This window comes from Erithacus rubecula (assembly GCF_903797595.1).
Source record: "Erithacus rubecula genome assembly, chromosome: 3".
Taxonomy (NCBI): domain Eukaryota; kingdom Metazoa; phylum Chordata; class Aves; order Passeriformes; family Muscicapidae; genus Erithacus; species Erithacus rubecula.
The window spans coordinates 25,402,550-25,418,530 of NC_136689.1; the positions used below are offsets into that span (position 1 = coordinate 25,402,550).

The 15,981-nt window shown below is 39.3% G+C and overlaps 1 protein-coding gene across 1 annotated transcript in view; it reads right to left on the minus strand.

Moving 5' to 3' along the window:
* The window catches only part of CHN2 (chimerin 2), a 153,696-nt gene that overhangs the window by 53,008 nt on the left and 84,707 nt on the right, over window positions 1-15,981 (minus strand). Inside the window, exons 4-6 of the mRNA XM_079300156.1 lie at window positions 14,441-14,472; window positions 11,302-11,415; window positions 9,328-9,613 (exon numbers count right to left, since the gene is read on the minus strand). Of these exons, the coding sequence (XP_079156282.1) occupies window positions 9,328-9,613; window positions 11,302-11,415; window positions 14,441-14,472 (432 nt within the window). The remainder of the gene's footprint in view (window positions 1-9,327; window positions 9,614-11,301; window positions 11,416-14,440; window positions 14,473-15,981) is intronic.

A 15,981-nucleotide genomic window follows, 5' to 3' on the forward strand; every position in this document is an offset into this window, starting at 1 on the left:
TCTTGGTAGTTCTGTCACGGACTTTCATTATGTTCCTAGGATTAAATTCCTATAGTGAGTGACATCATAGCACAAACTGTCCTGAGTTTTTGGTAATGTCCTGTTTGCACTTTTTCCAGATTAATAAAAATCTTAAATGAAAGTCCTGTTCCTGAAGTACTTCATCAACCACTTTCCCCCAGCTCATCAAGTTGCTGTCTCTCTCCATTCTTTGCTTGAAATTCCTCTACCTATTTTTGGTCCATGTAACCATGTTCATGAGCCAACCAAATTTGAATTAATGTCAAGAGTGCAGTTTCATGAGAGATTGTACTACTTTACTAAAAATCCAATTATTCTGCATCTGCTGCATTCTTTTCACTCAGTACTTTTGTAAATCTATCAAAAAGGCAATCAAGTCTAACTGGCAGCATTCCTTCTTTGTAACTCATGCTGATGACTGTGCACAGTCCCACTGATCTCCAGGGCTGAGGATGCATTAAAAGGAAAAGCCCACTGCTACCATTCGTACTTGTCACTCCACAGTGTCCTCTTTTCCAAATATGAGCAGTTTTTACAACTGGTTGCCAAACTTTGTAGGCCAACCTCAGCTGAGAATAGTCAATAGCACGTGCCTCACTGTGGCCACCACCAGCTGTCCTCCAGCCCAGGCTGCTGCTTCTCCTGCCTGGCAGAGCATCAAGCTCTATTAACTGAGATTGTTAATTATTAATCTGCTAAAGCCTAAAGGTGACCTGGGAGACACCTGCACCTGGATTCCCAGTATCCCAGCTGCAGGAGGTGGATGCAGGCTGCTAACCTGCCTGTCTGTGGTGAGAGACCAGATGAAAAAGCCTTGGGCAGGATTGCAAACTGCAGGACTGTGGCTGCAGTTAATGCCTCACTAGTGCAGTGCCGATTCTGAACTGAAGGCTGAATGTTCCCTCCTCCCAGGGGAAGGAATCAAATAACCAGTCCTTACCTACTTTAGTACATTGTCTTCATCTAGCCAAGATGAATCAGAGCCTAGATAATATATTTTCAGAGAAAGAAAATCGTAGAGAAATAGGACTAGAAGGTACTGTGAGCTGTTTCTCTCCTGCCTGCCTCAGGTATCCATGCTTTCTGTGCATTTTCTGCCAGATGTTTTCTAATATGTTTCTATGCCTTCTGATGAGGGAGATTTTGTCACCCCCTCAGGCACTCAAGCCCAACATTTCATTATTCTTTCTTTTCTCCCTTACTAGCTAACCTGCAATACTCATCACTGTATTTCAGTCCTATCATTTCTTGTCATATTCAGCATGAACACAGAAGACAGGTGACTTTTTTTCCTTATAATTTGCCAAGCCAGCATATGACCTATACATGCACATCACTTAAAATACTTATTTTCTAATCAAAATACAAAGGAAAAATACTACTCACAACCTATATACTCTCTTTGACACCAATTCCAAATCTTTCACTACCAGAAATTATTAGCTCTCTAATTTTTAAGAAGTTGAACACTTGTCTTCCAATATCAGAACATGGCAGTTTAAAGGTGCTTGTAAAATTTCAGTGTCTCAAGATTCATGCAAGATAATCAAGTATGGATTTTTATTTTAAAAAATGCCTTCTCATTTTCCAGTGGCTAGACAAATGAAATGTTTATGCTGAAGGCTCCATCCCAATCCATGTGGAAGTTTGTTTATATGAATTTAATGCCATCAAACTGTGTAAAGAGTATAAAAGCCAAGATAATATACCCTCATATAAGCTTTTATTTTTAGTACATCAAACTAAGCATGGTTTTTATGCAACCAACATGTAGCTTTAGTAGAATTATTAATAAGATCATAAGAAGAACATACCCAAGAGAAAAGGATTAATTTATGAATTTGGTAAGTCTACCTGCAGATACACTGTACTGTACTTGAAGAGACAAGTGGCATTTGCCTTAGGAGTACTATAAGCACTTCTGGTGTATTGAATAATTTTTAGTACCAAACTGAAATTCTCATTTGAGAAAACTTCAGCCTGGTTTTGGTGTTCACATTGCTTACATTTGGCTGTCTTTCAAAAACACTGGATTGGAAAACATGATGGTGGTAAAAAACTTGATATTTATCTTTGCCCATATGCTTAGTAATGCTGTGAACTGCTCCAAGACTCAATAAAATCCTTGAGGGAGTCTTCCTCTTAATCCTGTAGCATTTTGGATCATTATATCCATTGCATCATGTCATTTGTGTAAATCAATATTGTCTCCAACTTACAAGCTCTCTTCAGGCATAATCATATCACTTATTCTGCTTAAGGCAAAAATCATGAATTCTAAGCTGACAGTAATAACACAACATAAACCAGGAACCAGGAGAGATGTTAACAGTTCAGGGAAGCAATGGAAGCAAATACTTTGCTATGGAGACCCCCCTTTCTTTTGATTCTCTCAATTTTCACTACTGTTATAATTGATAAAAATTATTCTTTTCAAAAATCCTTGTTCAATCAGGCCAAGTATTAGGCAATAGTTAAGAGTGCCACAGCCAACTACAAAGCACTGTCCATTTTCTTCTGCCTAAACACAGACAGCCAGAGAGAAGGGATTGAAACAGATACTTTCCACAATTTTACATTGGTAGCTTTCTTATTTTTATTTATGACACACTAAATAAACAAAAAAGCTGCAGAGACACAGCTGGAAAATACAAAAGAATGCCATCACTGAAGGGCAGAATAAAACAATCAGCTGAAAATATTTTTGGTATGATGCTGTTTGTCATTTGAAATACAAATTTATTAAAATATCTATGCTGGTAGACCGACTGTATTAATATGAACTCCTCCTTGCTGAGCTGCAATACCAAGAGTATTCTGGATGGAATCACTCCTGAATGGCTAACAGTTATTTAAAGAAGAGAGTCAGCTATGTGGTTAAGTTCTCGTGTCAAGGCACGCTACAATTAAGTACAAATGTGTGGTAACCTGTGTGTAGAATACTACTCTTGCAGGACAAGCCTGAGTGACTGATGAAAGGAATTCATTACTCCTAAAGTCATTTTGATGTATTAGTTTGTTGCTTCTAGCAGCAGAAATGCCACACACCTTTTATCACTGTGTGTATTACTTAACCCTGCAGATAAAGGCCACCTTTGCTTACAGGATTTATGTTGCTTTTTATCAGTGTGGTGTCTGAGCATCTTCTGGGAAAAATTAGTACTGCCAGAGAGAAGTCCCTTGTGAATTCTGTGGCCATGCATACAGGAGTGTGACTGTAACCCCTAATAAAAGACTGTGGTGGGTTGTTAACATCCCTGTAGAGCTGAGCACTTTAATTTTTCCTGCCCAAGCATGCTGCAAAAAGAAAGGAGTTGAAGGCAATGTAAAATACATCATATCAAATTATCAGTGCCTTTCCAGCCCAGAATCTGCAAGATCACATGGTTCTGCTCACTACCTTCTTAACCCAGGATCTGCTGCTGCCCTGCAGCCCTCCTGTGGAAGGAAATGCTCAACATCTGGACAGACATCCCAACAGAGAATTAAACACTATTTAGCAACCTGTAATAGGATCATTAGAGCTTTAGAGGAGCTGCAGAATGGGAAGAATAATGAATAAATGAAAGACTGAAAAGATTTCTTTACTGTTGGCTAATAGCAGTACCTGTAGAAAATTCAATGAAGAGACAAAAATGGAGTTGTAAGATGAGGCTAAAAAGCCTTCAGAAAGGGATGTGGTGTGAATAAAAATGTAGAAGTGTCAAATACCTACAAAAATTGAACCAAACCATAGGCTGTCTTAAAATTGACTGCCTCTTGTATAATTTTGATGTAAGCAAAAGAGCAGTGCCCCTAAAAATTTAGTTCCATAACCAGATTACATCTCCAGTTAAGAGATGTTAGAAAATAGTCTTCCCTGAAAGTCTTGCATTTTCTTCTATGGGAAACTGTGTGAGCAGCATAAATGATGAGGACAGTAATATCAACTTCTAGCAAAGTTATTCTTCCTTTTCTCTCACCTTTGCCTTAATAGGAATAGTTTGCTTATCTATCTATTACTTGCGTGGGTTTTTCTGCCAAGGAAATCTACAGCCTTCCAGACTTCAAAATATGCTAATCATTTCGGCTCTTAAGTTCTAGCTGAGTATTAACTGTGGGCTCTGTCATTTGCACTTCAATGTCTCATTATGAGTTCCACCAAAACAGATAGAGAGAGGTTACCACGCCAAACAGCAGCACAGAGTTTTCTGCACTGTTCACTGAAGGCTCCATGAGCTCTTGGTTTAGCTCAAAATCTGCACTGCTCTGTACAGGCCATCACTGCTAAATGCCTCATGCTGCTTCTGGCATGCACTTGCAGGCAGAGAGCAGAACAAGCACTGCAGCCCAGGCCCCAAGCAAACTCATATTTCATGTACAACCGGTATGTTTGAGCTGACTGAGCCAGATCCGACTGGGAGAGAGGTTGATGGGAGCTCTGCCAGGACCCAAGTGAGCAGAGACCTGGCACTGGAAAAAGCCTTCCTTAATCTTTACTGCACTTACCAACAGTTTGTCCTCTTTCAGATAGATTAAGATCATTCTTTTTTCAAATATCTTAAGCTCAAATGCTGCTAAGGGTTTTCTTTAACTCCGGCCTGCTCTTCTCACCAGACCAGCATAGCAAAGAAACAAATTGTGGGGCACAGCCTTTGTCTGACACAGGGCACTGTGTCACAGCATCCACGTCTCACCCAAGGCATGGGGTGGTTGCAGTATGGAAGGTCACAGGAGTGGGATTGAAAGTGCAAGAGCTGGGAACCAGGATGGCTTCTCCATCAGCAACTGGTACCTTTTACCTGATCAGAGCATTCAGGAAACTACAGCCTCTATTTACTTCCAACATTTCAATTATTTATTTTCAATTAATTATTTTCAAATATATTTTCCAAATTACACTTGCTGAGGTAGGATTAGAAAGGTGTATTATTTTCTCCTTTTCTGTGGTACAAAGACTGCTGACTCAGTAAGGGCAGCATTTGCAGGAAAACACAATAGCAATAAATGTTTCAGAACTACCTATTTTACTGACAGATTACTGCAATTTTTTTCACTCCTCTACGTGAGGATTAATTGCTCACAGCAGGTTACACTTCTCCTACATTCACCATTAACTTGAACTACTGGTAATTAATTACAGGCTGCCCCAGTACCAGGTACTCACCTGCCCTACATCCTCTAGTATGTGTTGATTTGCCCCAAGTACAGCATTCCATAAGCAGAGCAAACATAAATCAGGCAATCACAACTTGCCCAAGCTCAAATCACAAGTCTAAGCAGACAACATGTGATCATCAAATTTTCTTTGCACAAAAAACTCTCTCTCCAAAATCCTTGTTGAACCTGGATCCTGATAAAAAAAACAACTGCCTACACTGTTAAGAAAGACACTGTTCTCTCACAACACTTAATTCCTAAAAATCATTGCCATTCCTTTCAGGTTAAAGATCTGTTAAACCATTCAGGCTAAAATTTAGAATTTGTGTCTACAAACCAAGCACCTTTTCAAAATCAGACAGAAATAACTTTTGGATGAAACACCAGCATTATCTTAGAGCGTAAATGCTTTTTTTAGGCTCGATATACAAAATGTTGGATAAAAAAAGCATGAACAGCAACAGCTTAATCCAGCCCAATTATCACATCCCCTTCTGGAATGGGCATGACACCACTAATTACAACCTCAAAGAAATTATCATTATGGGAATAGACAAGTACCCCAGGCAGTACCAAGACAATCTCATCTGAGTGCTGGCTCCTCCTGCCTCCTGAGGTGGCCCCCCTCTGCTGACCCACCCGTGGAAGCAGTGGCACTGGGGTGACTGAGACATTGAATAATCCCCACTGTCAACGTGGGAGAAGGTGACAGAATGAACAGACTCCCTGGATGGTGTTAACACCCCCACTGAGGAGATGCACGCCTTCAGCTGCACTTTCACACTCTGGCATTAGCTTCAGTATGAAACAAAATCTTGCCTGTAAAGAGCCTAATTTCTTAGGAGAGTACTGGTGCTTAACCTTAAAGCACTGAATTCTCATCCTCCTCTTGAGAAATAATGGAAGTTTCTGTCCTGTGTGTATGGCTTCCCCCCATCATTTCTGGATCATCCAAAACACTCTAGGCAGCACTTTCAAATAAATCAGCTCAATAATCTTAATTTTTAACATTTTACCTGTTCAGCTGGCCAGAGGAAAAAAAAAAAAAAAACAGAATAATTTTTCACACATTCAGGAAAGAATTTACTTTGCAGAAAAATGTCATACTGGATATTCATTAAATTATTTCTAGGGGTCTGAAATTAACTGGAGTTACTGAAGGTTGTGATTTGTGGACAAACTATGGCCTTTGTCTAAAATGCTGTACAAGACATATCAGCTTGAAGCAAAATCTGATAGAACTATAACTGAACTGCCACTTCCCCATAATATTCTTCTATTTTAGAGGACTACATGAAATTCCCTTTATCCTGTTTTATCTCCACTTGTTAGCATGGACAAATGCCCAATAATTCACCAGTTTATTCCAAAGCCCAGTCCATACTTCATCTGAGGTTACTGTGAGTAACAAAATTGAAGATGACCCTTGAGTCTCTGCTACCAAACTTCTCATGACTTCCCTCAGGAGCATTTCAATCAAAAGAAGCCAAGGTAGGCTTCACCATACAGACTTTTAGTTGCTCTCATCTTTTTTTTCGCATTAATTTGCACAAGATGATGGAAAATCACTGGTACTGGTAGAGAAGCCCACTGAGAGTCCTAATCATCAATATTATGGCTTAAGCTGCTACATCAGGTCTTCAGCCTGAGCAGACCCCTTTGCTTATTTAGCCCCACTCTTCTTAGAGCTGTGATTGCTCCTACTCCTTCTGGCAAGAAAAATATGTTAGAAACAGCTGCTATTCCTCCTTCTGCTTTTCCCCTCTGTGGGAGGAAGGCAGAGAGGGTTGCCAACAGTGTAGTTGCCTAGCTGAAGCCAGCTATTTTTACATGACAGCACAGCCACAGAGCCCAGCCTTGCAGGCTGCTCCTGCCTGCACGCACAGAAATCTAGGTGAGCACAAGTCCTTGTAGTCCAAGGACCTGCCTTTCACATCATGAACCACCTCAGAGACAAATAATCCTCTAAACACTTAAATTTCATTCAGCAGCAATACAAAAGAAGATCTAATACAGTCATTAATGAGGTCCAGGGTGTGTTTTCTATTGCCACTGCATTACATCAACTCCAAACATTTTCAAGCACAGATATGTGGAAGTAAGAACGCAGCACTTCTCTCACATTAAGCCAGTATTGCAAGTTTTTGAGCTTTTATCAGGGAAGAGTCATGTGCTGCATTTCCACTCATATGAGGTGAATCAGGTAGAAGATGTGGAAGAAAATACACTTATTTTTTCTTCTGACTGAGTCAGTTTTAATCTGAGCTGTTTGCTAGCATCACCTATTGTGTAGCTGCACAAAACTGTACATCATTAAAAGGGTGGTGGTGAAGGAGAGAGGCTGGGCTCCCTTCAGCAATAGTTTACCTTTTCTTGGTCTAACAAGATTTTTACAATGCCTACTTAAAGCTGCCCAGCCTGAAGAATAGCATCCAAGCTCAAGCACAACAGAAAACACAATCTGTTATGGAATATTCGGTACTAGAGCAGTCCCCCTGAAGCCTTTGAGAGCACTTTGAGAATAACAAAGGTCTTGCTCCTCAACTGCATAAACTGTATGTAAAACTAAACACAATTTTGAAACTGTATTTTTCCCTGTACTAATAAAATTCTTCTGATTTCCAAGAGAATGTAGCATGGTTTTCAAATGCCATGATTCCTTCATTATACAACATGCATGTTTACAATCATCCCAGTAATGACCCAGCTCCAGAACACCCTCTGGACCAGTCCTTTACACAGAAACATCTACACCAAAGAATTGCCACATTGCACTAAGTCTACTCCTTATTGTTCCTCAAATAAAGTAAAAATTCCTTTTCTTATGCCTGTTACAGGATTCAAAATCACCCAGTGTCCAATCACAGGAATCAACTGAACGAGCATTGGATGTCTCAATGGCATCTACTCCTCTTGAATATTACAGTACCATTCAATTGAATCAAAAACAACCATCAGAAGTGGATTCATTTTGAAATGAAACATGAATGGAAGACTTGTTGTGTCATTCTCCAAAGGTCTTCCCTGCATCAGTATGCCTTCCCTAAAAACTGTCATTGTCACTGGAATTAATTTGTTATAGAGCATAAATATGTTTACATGTCAGGTCAGTTACTCAAGCAATTGTTATTACTGAGGAATCCAAACCAGTAAATAATCAGCCAAAGCAGGTATATGAACTCAACAGATTATTCTGTCAGAAATGCCCTAGAGACACAGGGATACACACAAAAAAGCTGATCTCTTTCATACTCGCTATGACTATATGACAGAAAATTCACTCCTTGCTTTCCAAATAAAAACTGGCCCTAGTTCCAAACTAGCTGGCCAGTACTGAACACTAAAATCAACAGTCACACTGCAGAAGTATGCTTAACAAATGCCAGTAAGTCAATTCAGCACAAGGACCAGACTCAAAACCAAAGTTTTGTTTGACAGCTCTTGCTGCCATACCACCTGGGAAATGAAAATATCCACATGTCACTGCTTACAAGGCTGCTTCTCATATGTAAAATAATTTCTAATTTTACATCTTCAGATGGCTGCTAACTGCACAAAATCATGCTTATCAGTTTATCATCATGTAAGTCCCAGTCCATACAATGCTCTGGGATATGAGTGCATAAGAGGAGATTAAGCAAAGCCCACTTCAAATGAGAAGAGCGAGAAGAAATGGAGGCAAACAGACAACAGCCCAAATTCAGATCCATGAGAAGGAAAGAAAACACAATATCCCAATCTGAGACCCATCCACCAGAGGCTTGCCAGAAAAGAGGAGCTTTGAACCACGTACAGAAAGGTAACAAACTTGAGCTGTGGTGAAGGGTCAGTGGGAACCAGATTCATAACCCTACTGTGGAAAATCCTTGAGTATATACAGGGACAAATATAATCTGTGACCAATTTTAGATGCAGCTCCTAAGGTAAATGGTATATACCCATGTATTTACACGGAGAAAACATTTTCATTTGGTGCTTATTAGAAAGTTTTCATCATAAGCTCCAGTGAAATATTAGTTTGGGAGCCAAGGTCATATTAACAGGATGTAAACTTTGCAGTGGGATACTTACTAAAGTACAGGAAAATAGGTCTTCTGACAAAACTTTTTTTCTTCTCAAGTTGGATAGACTGGTATTAGTTAAGAAAATTTTAAAGAGAATACTTACCTTTTCAACTGGAGTATTTTCTTCACTTGTTACACTTGCTTTTCTTGATTCATTTTTTGTTCTGCTCAGCCTCCTGGACACTTTTTCTCTAAGCAAAGTGGCATATCCAATGTGCTCATATATGGGGTTTGTTGTCATTTTGGAAATATACTCAGAAGCCTTTGTTTCTATATACAATGTTATCAAGCCATCTGTAACCAGGTCATGGATTGATTCAAATCTTTTCTCCCCAACGAAGTGCTTCCCATCATAGAACAACCTGTAGTTTAAGGTCTGATTACCAAATCTGCAAACACCAGAAAAAAACAAAAACAAAAACCAAAACAGAGGGGGAAAAAAAAAGAGAGAGAGAATTCAGACTGTGTTGAAGGCTCTTCCATCCTGAAACATTTTTGAGGTGCAGAAAGTGGGTGCTCAACCAGATGTGGACATATTTACAGTCAACAAAGAGATGGGTATCTACAAAGGAATCAAAATCCTAAGGGTCTGAATCACACTCTGTCAGGAAACCAAGGAGACCAAGCTCCTAATTCAGGGCCCAATGAAATATCCAAAGTTACATGGTAAACTCTGGCCCCATTTACAACAGGTGCAGTCTACTGGGATTTTTAAAGTACCTTAATAATCCAAGTGCTGTAGTAGCACATTCAGTTTGTGACACTGAGGATGGAATCTCATCATTGATTAAAGCATTCAAAAATACAATATGGTGTTAAATGGTCCTTATACTGCATCAAAACTGCACGTCTTTGCAAATTTTTTGGGACTTCAAATCACATGGTTTAAGCTTCTTATTTTTTGCCCACATTTTTCATATAAAATCCCAATTTATAATTAAATTCAGTTTTTGATTCTACAAATAATTATGCAGATGGATTTAGAAAACATGTTGCTTCATCAAAACAATAGGCATTTTGCCATAATTCTTATCTTTTATTTTTTTTATTCTTCATTTTGAAATCTCCTCCAAAACCCTAAAAAATTGCATTTGTTCTTTTTCAGCTGACACAAATTGGTTTTAATTTACACCACTTTTTAGCTGGCATGACTCACCAGCTTTTCCAGCTTTACCATCTGCACATCAATACAAATTCTAAGCATGATTTCAACACTGTATCACAGCAACTTAGGGTAACTCCTCAAAGGATTTTTCTTCTAGTGTCTTACTAGCAGAAGGGTAAAAATGAAGACTTTTAGTTTGTGTGTTTCTTACAGGAGAAATAATGTTATAAAAATTGCAAAATATTGCCAAGGAGTTTGTTTCATCGAAACCCAACTGAATATCTTGTCCTCTTGATGGCAATACAGTGTCTTGAAGACCTGAGTGGGCAGGTTTTGAATGGTAGCTAAGCCAGGAAAGGAGCCTGTGAGGGGCAGTGAGTTTGGAGCTTGTGCTCCCACTGAATTTCTTTGTCTGGTTGAATAGCAAACTCTTACTTCTTTGAGCAGCAGCATCCCATGCTCACAATGCATTTCTACAAAAAAACTTGGGTTCCTACTGGGGAAGAAAACTGCCAGTTTTCAGATTCTGGATGCCATGATTTTCCAGCTTTATTTGGGGTTATTACCACAGATAATTGTTGATGTTTGTACACAACACTGAGCTCAGAGGACAAGCTGGCTGTGCCCTCTACTGGGACACATTCCTGTTCTGTATTCACTCACATCTTTTATAGAGCCTTGAAGGAGAAGATCCATCTTTACAAAACTTAACTCTAAAAAAAAAAAGTAAAAATCTGAAAATAAGCACAGCTTCTGAAAAAGGACTTCCTAGTCAGGTGCTGAAAGAGGAGGCCGGGTTGCTGCAGTACCGTGATGGTCAAACTGCTGACAACAGGGTGTGAAAGTACTCTGGTATCACACTGTGTATTAAGTAATGGTGGAGGCAGACTCTACTCCAAAGGGACCAATAGAATCCCCTCCATTGAGCACATTTACATTGGAATTCTAAGCCTCTGTTAAACCAGCACTTACCTGAGAGCAAGGGTGTAGCAGCCGGGCTGCCGCTGGCTTTCTCTCAGAATATACGCTCCTTCTACCCCAGCAAGAATCTCATCTGCTTGCTCCCGAGAAATGATCCCGTGAAACCTAGAGGAGATATTTCAGTGACTAACAGAATGACCCAACCAGAGAAACGTCCTTCTCCACCCCAGAAAACATTTGAAAACTTCAGCATTCTCCAGAACCGTGGTCTAAGCCATCAGGGGAGCATCCAAGGCTGGTCACCTGGCCTGGACAAGTTCAGCGCAGACACAAAAATCCCACTGCAAATGCACTTTCAGCCAGGATAAACTCAGCTGCACCCAAAGATTATTTTCTGTAAATGCCCTGTCTTTTCACAACTTTTCTCTTTTTTTCTCTTTTTCTCTTTTCTCTTTTTTCTCAGTCTATGCCCTTCCTCCCTGTTTCCTTTCTAGTGGCCTTCCAGCAGAATTGAAAATTAGGCAAAAAGTAATTTAAAAAAACCTGATTTATTGCATTTTAATATGTAGTTATTTAAAGGTATGTATTTATATGCATAAATATTTAGGTATAATTAAAATAATAGGTCTTATAATCAATTTGCTTTATTTTAATATCACATTGCTTCCTCAAATTTGTAAGGAAAATAGAGACAAAAATGGAAACAATTATTAAGGATTCTATTCTGCATATATTAAAATAGAAGAAGGTACAGAGAAGTCTTGAGTAAAACATTGTTTTCTTCATGTCAAGGAGCTTCTCATTCAGTGTTGGAAAAAAGCAATACTTCTCTGATTCTTTTGTCATTGCTATTTTAAGAAAGAAAGGGGGCCTAGGATGCACAATTAACCTTATGAAAACCAATATTTAGCAGTGATCTCTCCATAAGTACAAATTCAGTCTTGACAGCAGTTTGAGTCTTAACTCCTACGCACATTTTGCTAGCTGATAAGTCTCTGAGGGTCTCTTCAGAGGTTTTGAAAGTTTCTATTTTTGCTGCTGTCTTAAAAAAAGGCACTAAAATCTACTAGCCTTCAGCATTTTCTCTTTTCTGACAATACATATGAAGTGGCACATTCCTAACACTGCCTCTGGCTTGGTAGTGAAAGAGAAGAAAAACACATTGGATGTAAATGCAGTTGTTCAGTTCTCTTTACATTGTCTTTTCACAGCTAATACATGTTGAAAATAGTAGGTTTTGATGACCTTTCCAGGGTGACTTTGTGTTAAAGGTAATGTGAATTGATTAATCTTTTCTCTCTGTACAGGTAGGGGACAAATATCCTCTAAATGACATAACTTGATTTTACCAGTAAAATCATAATTGTAGTCAAAAATAATAAGCATAAGCATAAGCAATTCTTCACAAAATACAGCAGACTTTAGGTTAGATATTAGGACAAAATATCTGTGATCAATTGAAAAAAATCACATGGATGTGATACTTGGGGCATCTGTGAAATTTCTTTAACCATGGGTGGTAAGCACTGGGTAATCTGGACTTTCTTACAGATATTTTTAGTGCATTTTTATAAGAGCATGAAAGGTGCTTGTATGTGCTACAAGATCCCCTGAACTAATGCCTGCTTCTGACAGCAGCAGACAAGAAATGCTTGCAGAAAGAGTGCAGGAAGCAGTGACATATTTCTTTCACTTCTCATCCCTGTCTATCCATCACTGCTCCAGACACAATCGTGTCTGATCACTTGTGACCTTGCCCTTCACGTATTTGAGAATGCCACTTGTAAACCCTTTTAGATCTTGGTGCTTTTGGCCTCTGCAGCTGCCTCTGGCAATGAACCTGAAAAAGGCACTGTGCATGTCCCCTTCTTGGGCACCACTCAGGAGACCTGTTCTCCCCTGGCAGGAGCTGCAACCCTTTGTTCCACTCCCTTGCAGTAATTTCTCTTCTCCCATAACCTTTTAAAAAAGAATGGAGGAGGAAAGGGTACAGGGACCAGGAGTATGTGCACTACTTAAAATGCAGCCACATCACATTTATATAGCAATGTAATGATGGCTTTTTCAGCTTCTTTCCCCAGAAATTCCTGTTTCTCTTTCCAAGTACTACTAAGTACTGAGTCAACTCCTTTTATAGCACTACCTCAGTACTTCTGAAATCTCCTTTCTGAATGATCACTGAGGTGATCTTGCCTGGACAGGCTCAGCAAGGTGATGTCTTGCAGTTCCTGTCATCCCTGCTGCTCCACAAACCCAGACAAGTTCCTGGATAAGAGACTGCAGCAATGGTTTTACAAGTCCTGCTGTAGGAAGTGTGAGGTGTTACTCAACTACCTGGTGTCTTCAGCACTGTTGGCTAGATCTGAATTCCTCTTTGGCAAAGGCAATATTTAAAAAATGAAACTTCAGTAATTAGGGGCAAAGCTACTCGTGCTTGAGGTTTCTGAGGTTTCGTTAAACAAAGATGGTGTGCCTGGGATGGAATAAAAAATAGGATATGGGATCTAAGTAATTCAGCCAGTGATAAGGGCTGGGGTCTCAGCATATTACTCTGGAAAAGGCCAAATGCCAAGGCTGGGTGGCTGCTGCAGTGGCTGTGCCTTCCAACTTCACCTGCCCAATCTCCACACTAATGCACAACACAGCCCCTTCCTGATTGTCAGCAAAAAGACTGCTAGAACAAAGGAATTACTCTCCAGTGGTTTGTTATTTTCCTTCACAGGAAAATACATCTCTTCTTTGGGTATTTTGGACCCCATAACTTTAGCAGGGAGAACAGCAGTTGCACAAGCAGTAGTATACACAGAGTTTCACAACTCAGTAGGGTGGTGAAAGGAGCATACACAAAAAGGCAGTGAGAGACACAAGCTGCTTCTCCCCTAGCAGGTTTAAACAACAACTAAAATAAAAGGAAGGAGTACTCCAGACAATATTTTTTGCACAAAACTCTCCTGAGAGAAGTAAAATAAACATGCAGGCTCACACAACAGCATAATCCAAGGATTGTGACCAGCAGCAATGGACTGTAACACAGTCATATTATTAGGTTTTCATTGTATTTGGCTCCCAGTAGAAGTGAAAGGTAAAATAAAATATTTTATTAGACCTCCATTGTGCCTTTTCTTTTTTAGTTCTAGAGTAACAACTTTTGGATATACCCAACAGACACTTAAAAGAGAAAAACACTTACTCTCTTCCATAATACTTTGGTCTGTTCTCCACCTAGAATTTGAAAGAAAGAAAAAAAAATTAAAAATACAATTCTAAATAAACTACATAACAATAAATTACTCCTGATTAATAAGGACTACTGCACCCATCTAAGCTACAATATTCTGCAGACTCAAATCTGTGACTGGCACATGACCAGACATAAGAACAGAAAAATGAAAACAGAAGAAGTGCTTTTATTGACATATTTCTGTGAGATAAAACATGTCAGTGGTCAAAAAACAAAACTACAGATATGAATGTGTATGAATATGCATGAAATATGACCAAACAGACAAAGAACATTTTACTGTGGTTTTGCCAATTTGGTGTTTGCAACATAAAGTAAGACTGTTTTTGTTATATACCCTTTGTATACATTTGCATACCCCTTATTTATATTACGTAGTGTATTATAGTATATAAACTATATTATTATGCTATAATTATAATACTATATATTATATAGTATAGTATTATATATATGATATATAATATCTATCATATATATAGTCTTATATATTATAATACTGTATTATAGTATATATATATTATAGTATATTAGTAAATATACATATATATATATTTACTACATGTACTCACGGACATTTATATACCCTTTATACACTTTTTTTTTTTTTTTTTTCCTTTATATGGCAAATGACCGAAAGCAACACGTTTGATATCCTGGGAAAAAAAACAGGGTTTTATTTATTTAGACCTGGTCCTACATGCCGTGAAGTCTCAAGCTTTACTGGGGCTGACCCAAAGCCCACTGGAAGCCTCCGGGAAGATTCCCGGTGCCATTCCCGGTTCCATTCCCGGTACCATTCCCGGTTCCATTCCCGGTGCCGTTCCCGGTACCATTCCCGGTTCCATTCCCGGTTCCATTCCCGGTACCATTCCCGGTGCCGTTCCCGGCGCTGCCGGCAGGGGACGCCACCCGCCCAGCCTTGCCGCCCCCATTAGCCCTGCCCGGGATCATCCATCATTAGCGCCCGGGCATCATTAATTCATTAATGCCCGGGAATCATTCATTAACGCCCGGGCATCATCTGTTGACGCCCGCAGCTCTGCTCAGGCGCATCCACAACCCCGTGTCTGCAGGAAGGGCCTTCTGAGCCTGATAGAGCTTCATCCAAGGTGCACATAAAGTCTCCAGATTATTGTATTGTACAGATTATTATCTGTATATCTCAGTGAAGGTGTGTCTATATCTCTGGAATTGCTGCTAGCACATGCATGACAAATTGCAGCTTCAAGACTGCTTCATTCTTTAGCATAAAACCCACTTAGCGACTTTCTCTCAGTTTTCCTGACTGAAAACAAGTGCTTATGTTCTTGTTTTCATGGATTCTTATTATTTTGCTCATAAAATTTTTAAATTGGCAAAGGTTTTTTTTTTTGCTTTTTTTTTCCCTTTCTGAATAGCAAATGCATAACTGTCACATTTTTGATTCCACACGCCAAGCACTGAAGAGAAGCAGCTGACTTTCTACCCTGCAGTCACTAGGGCTACAA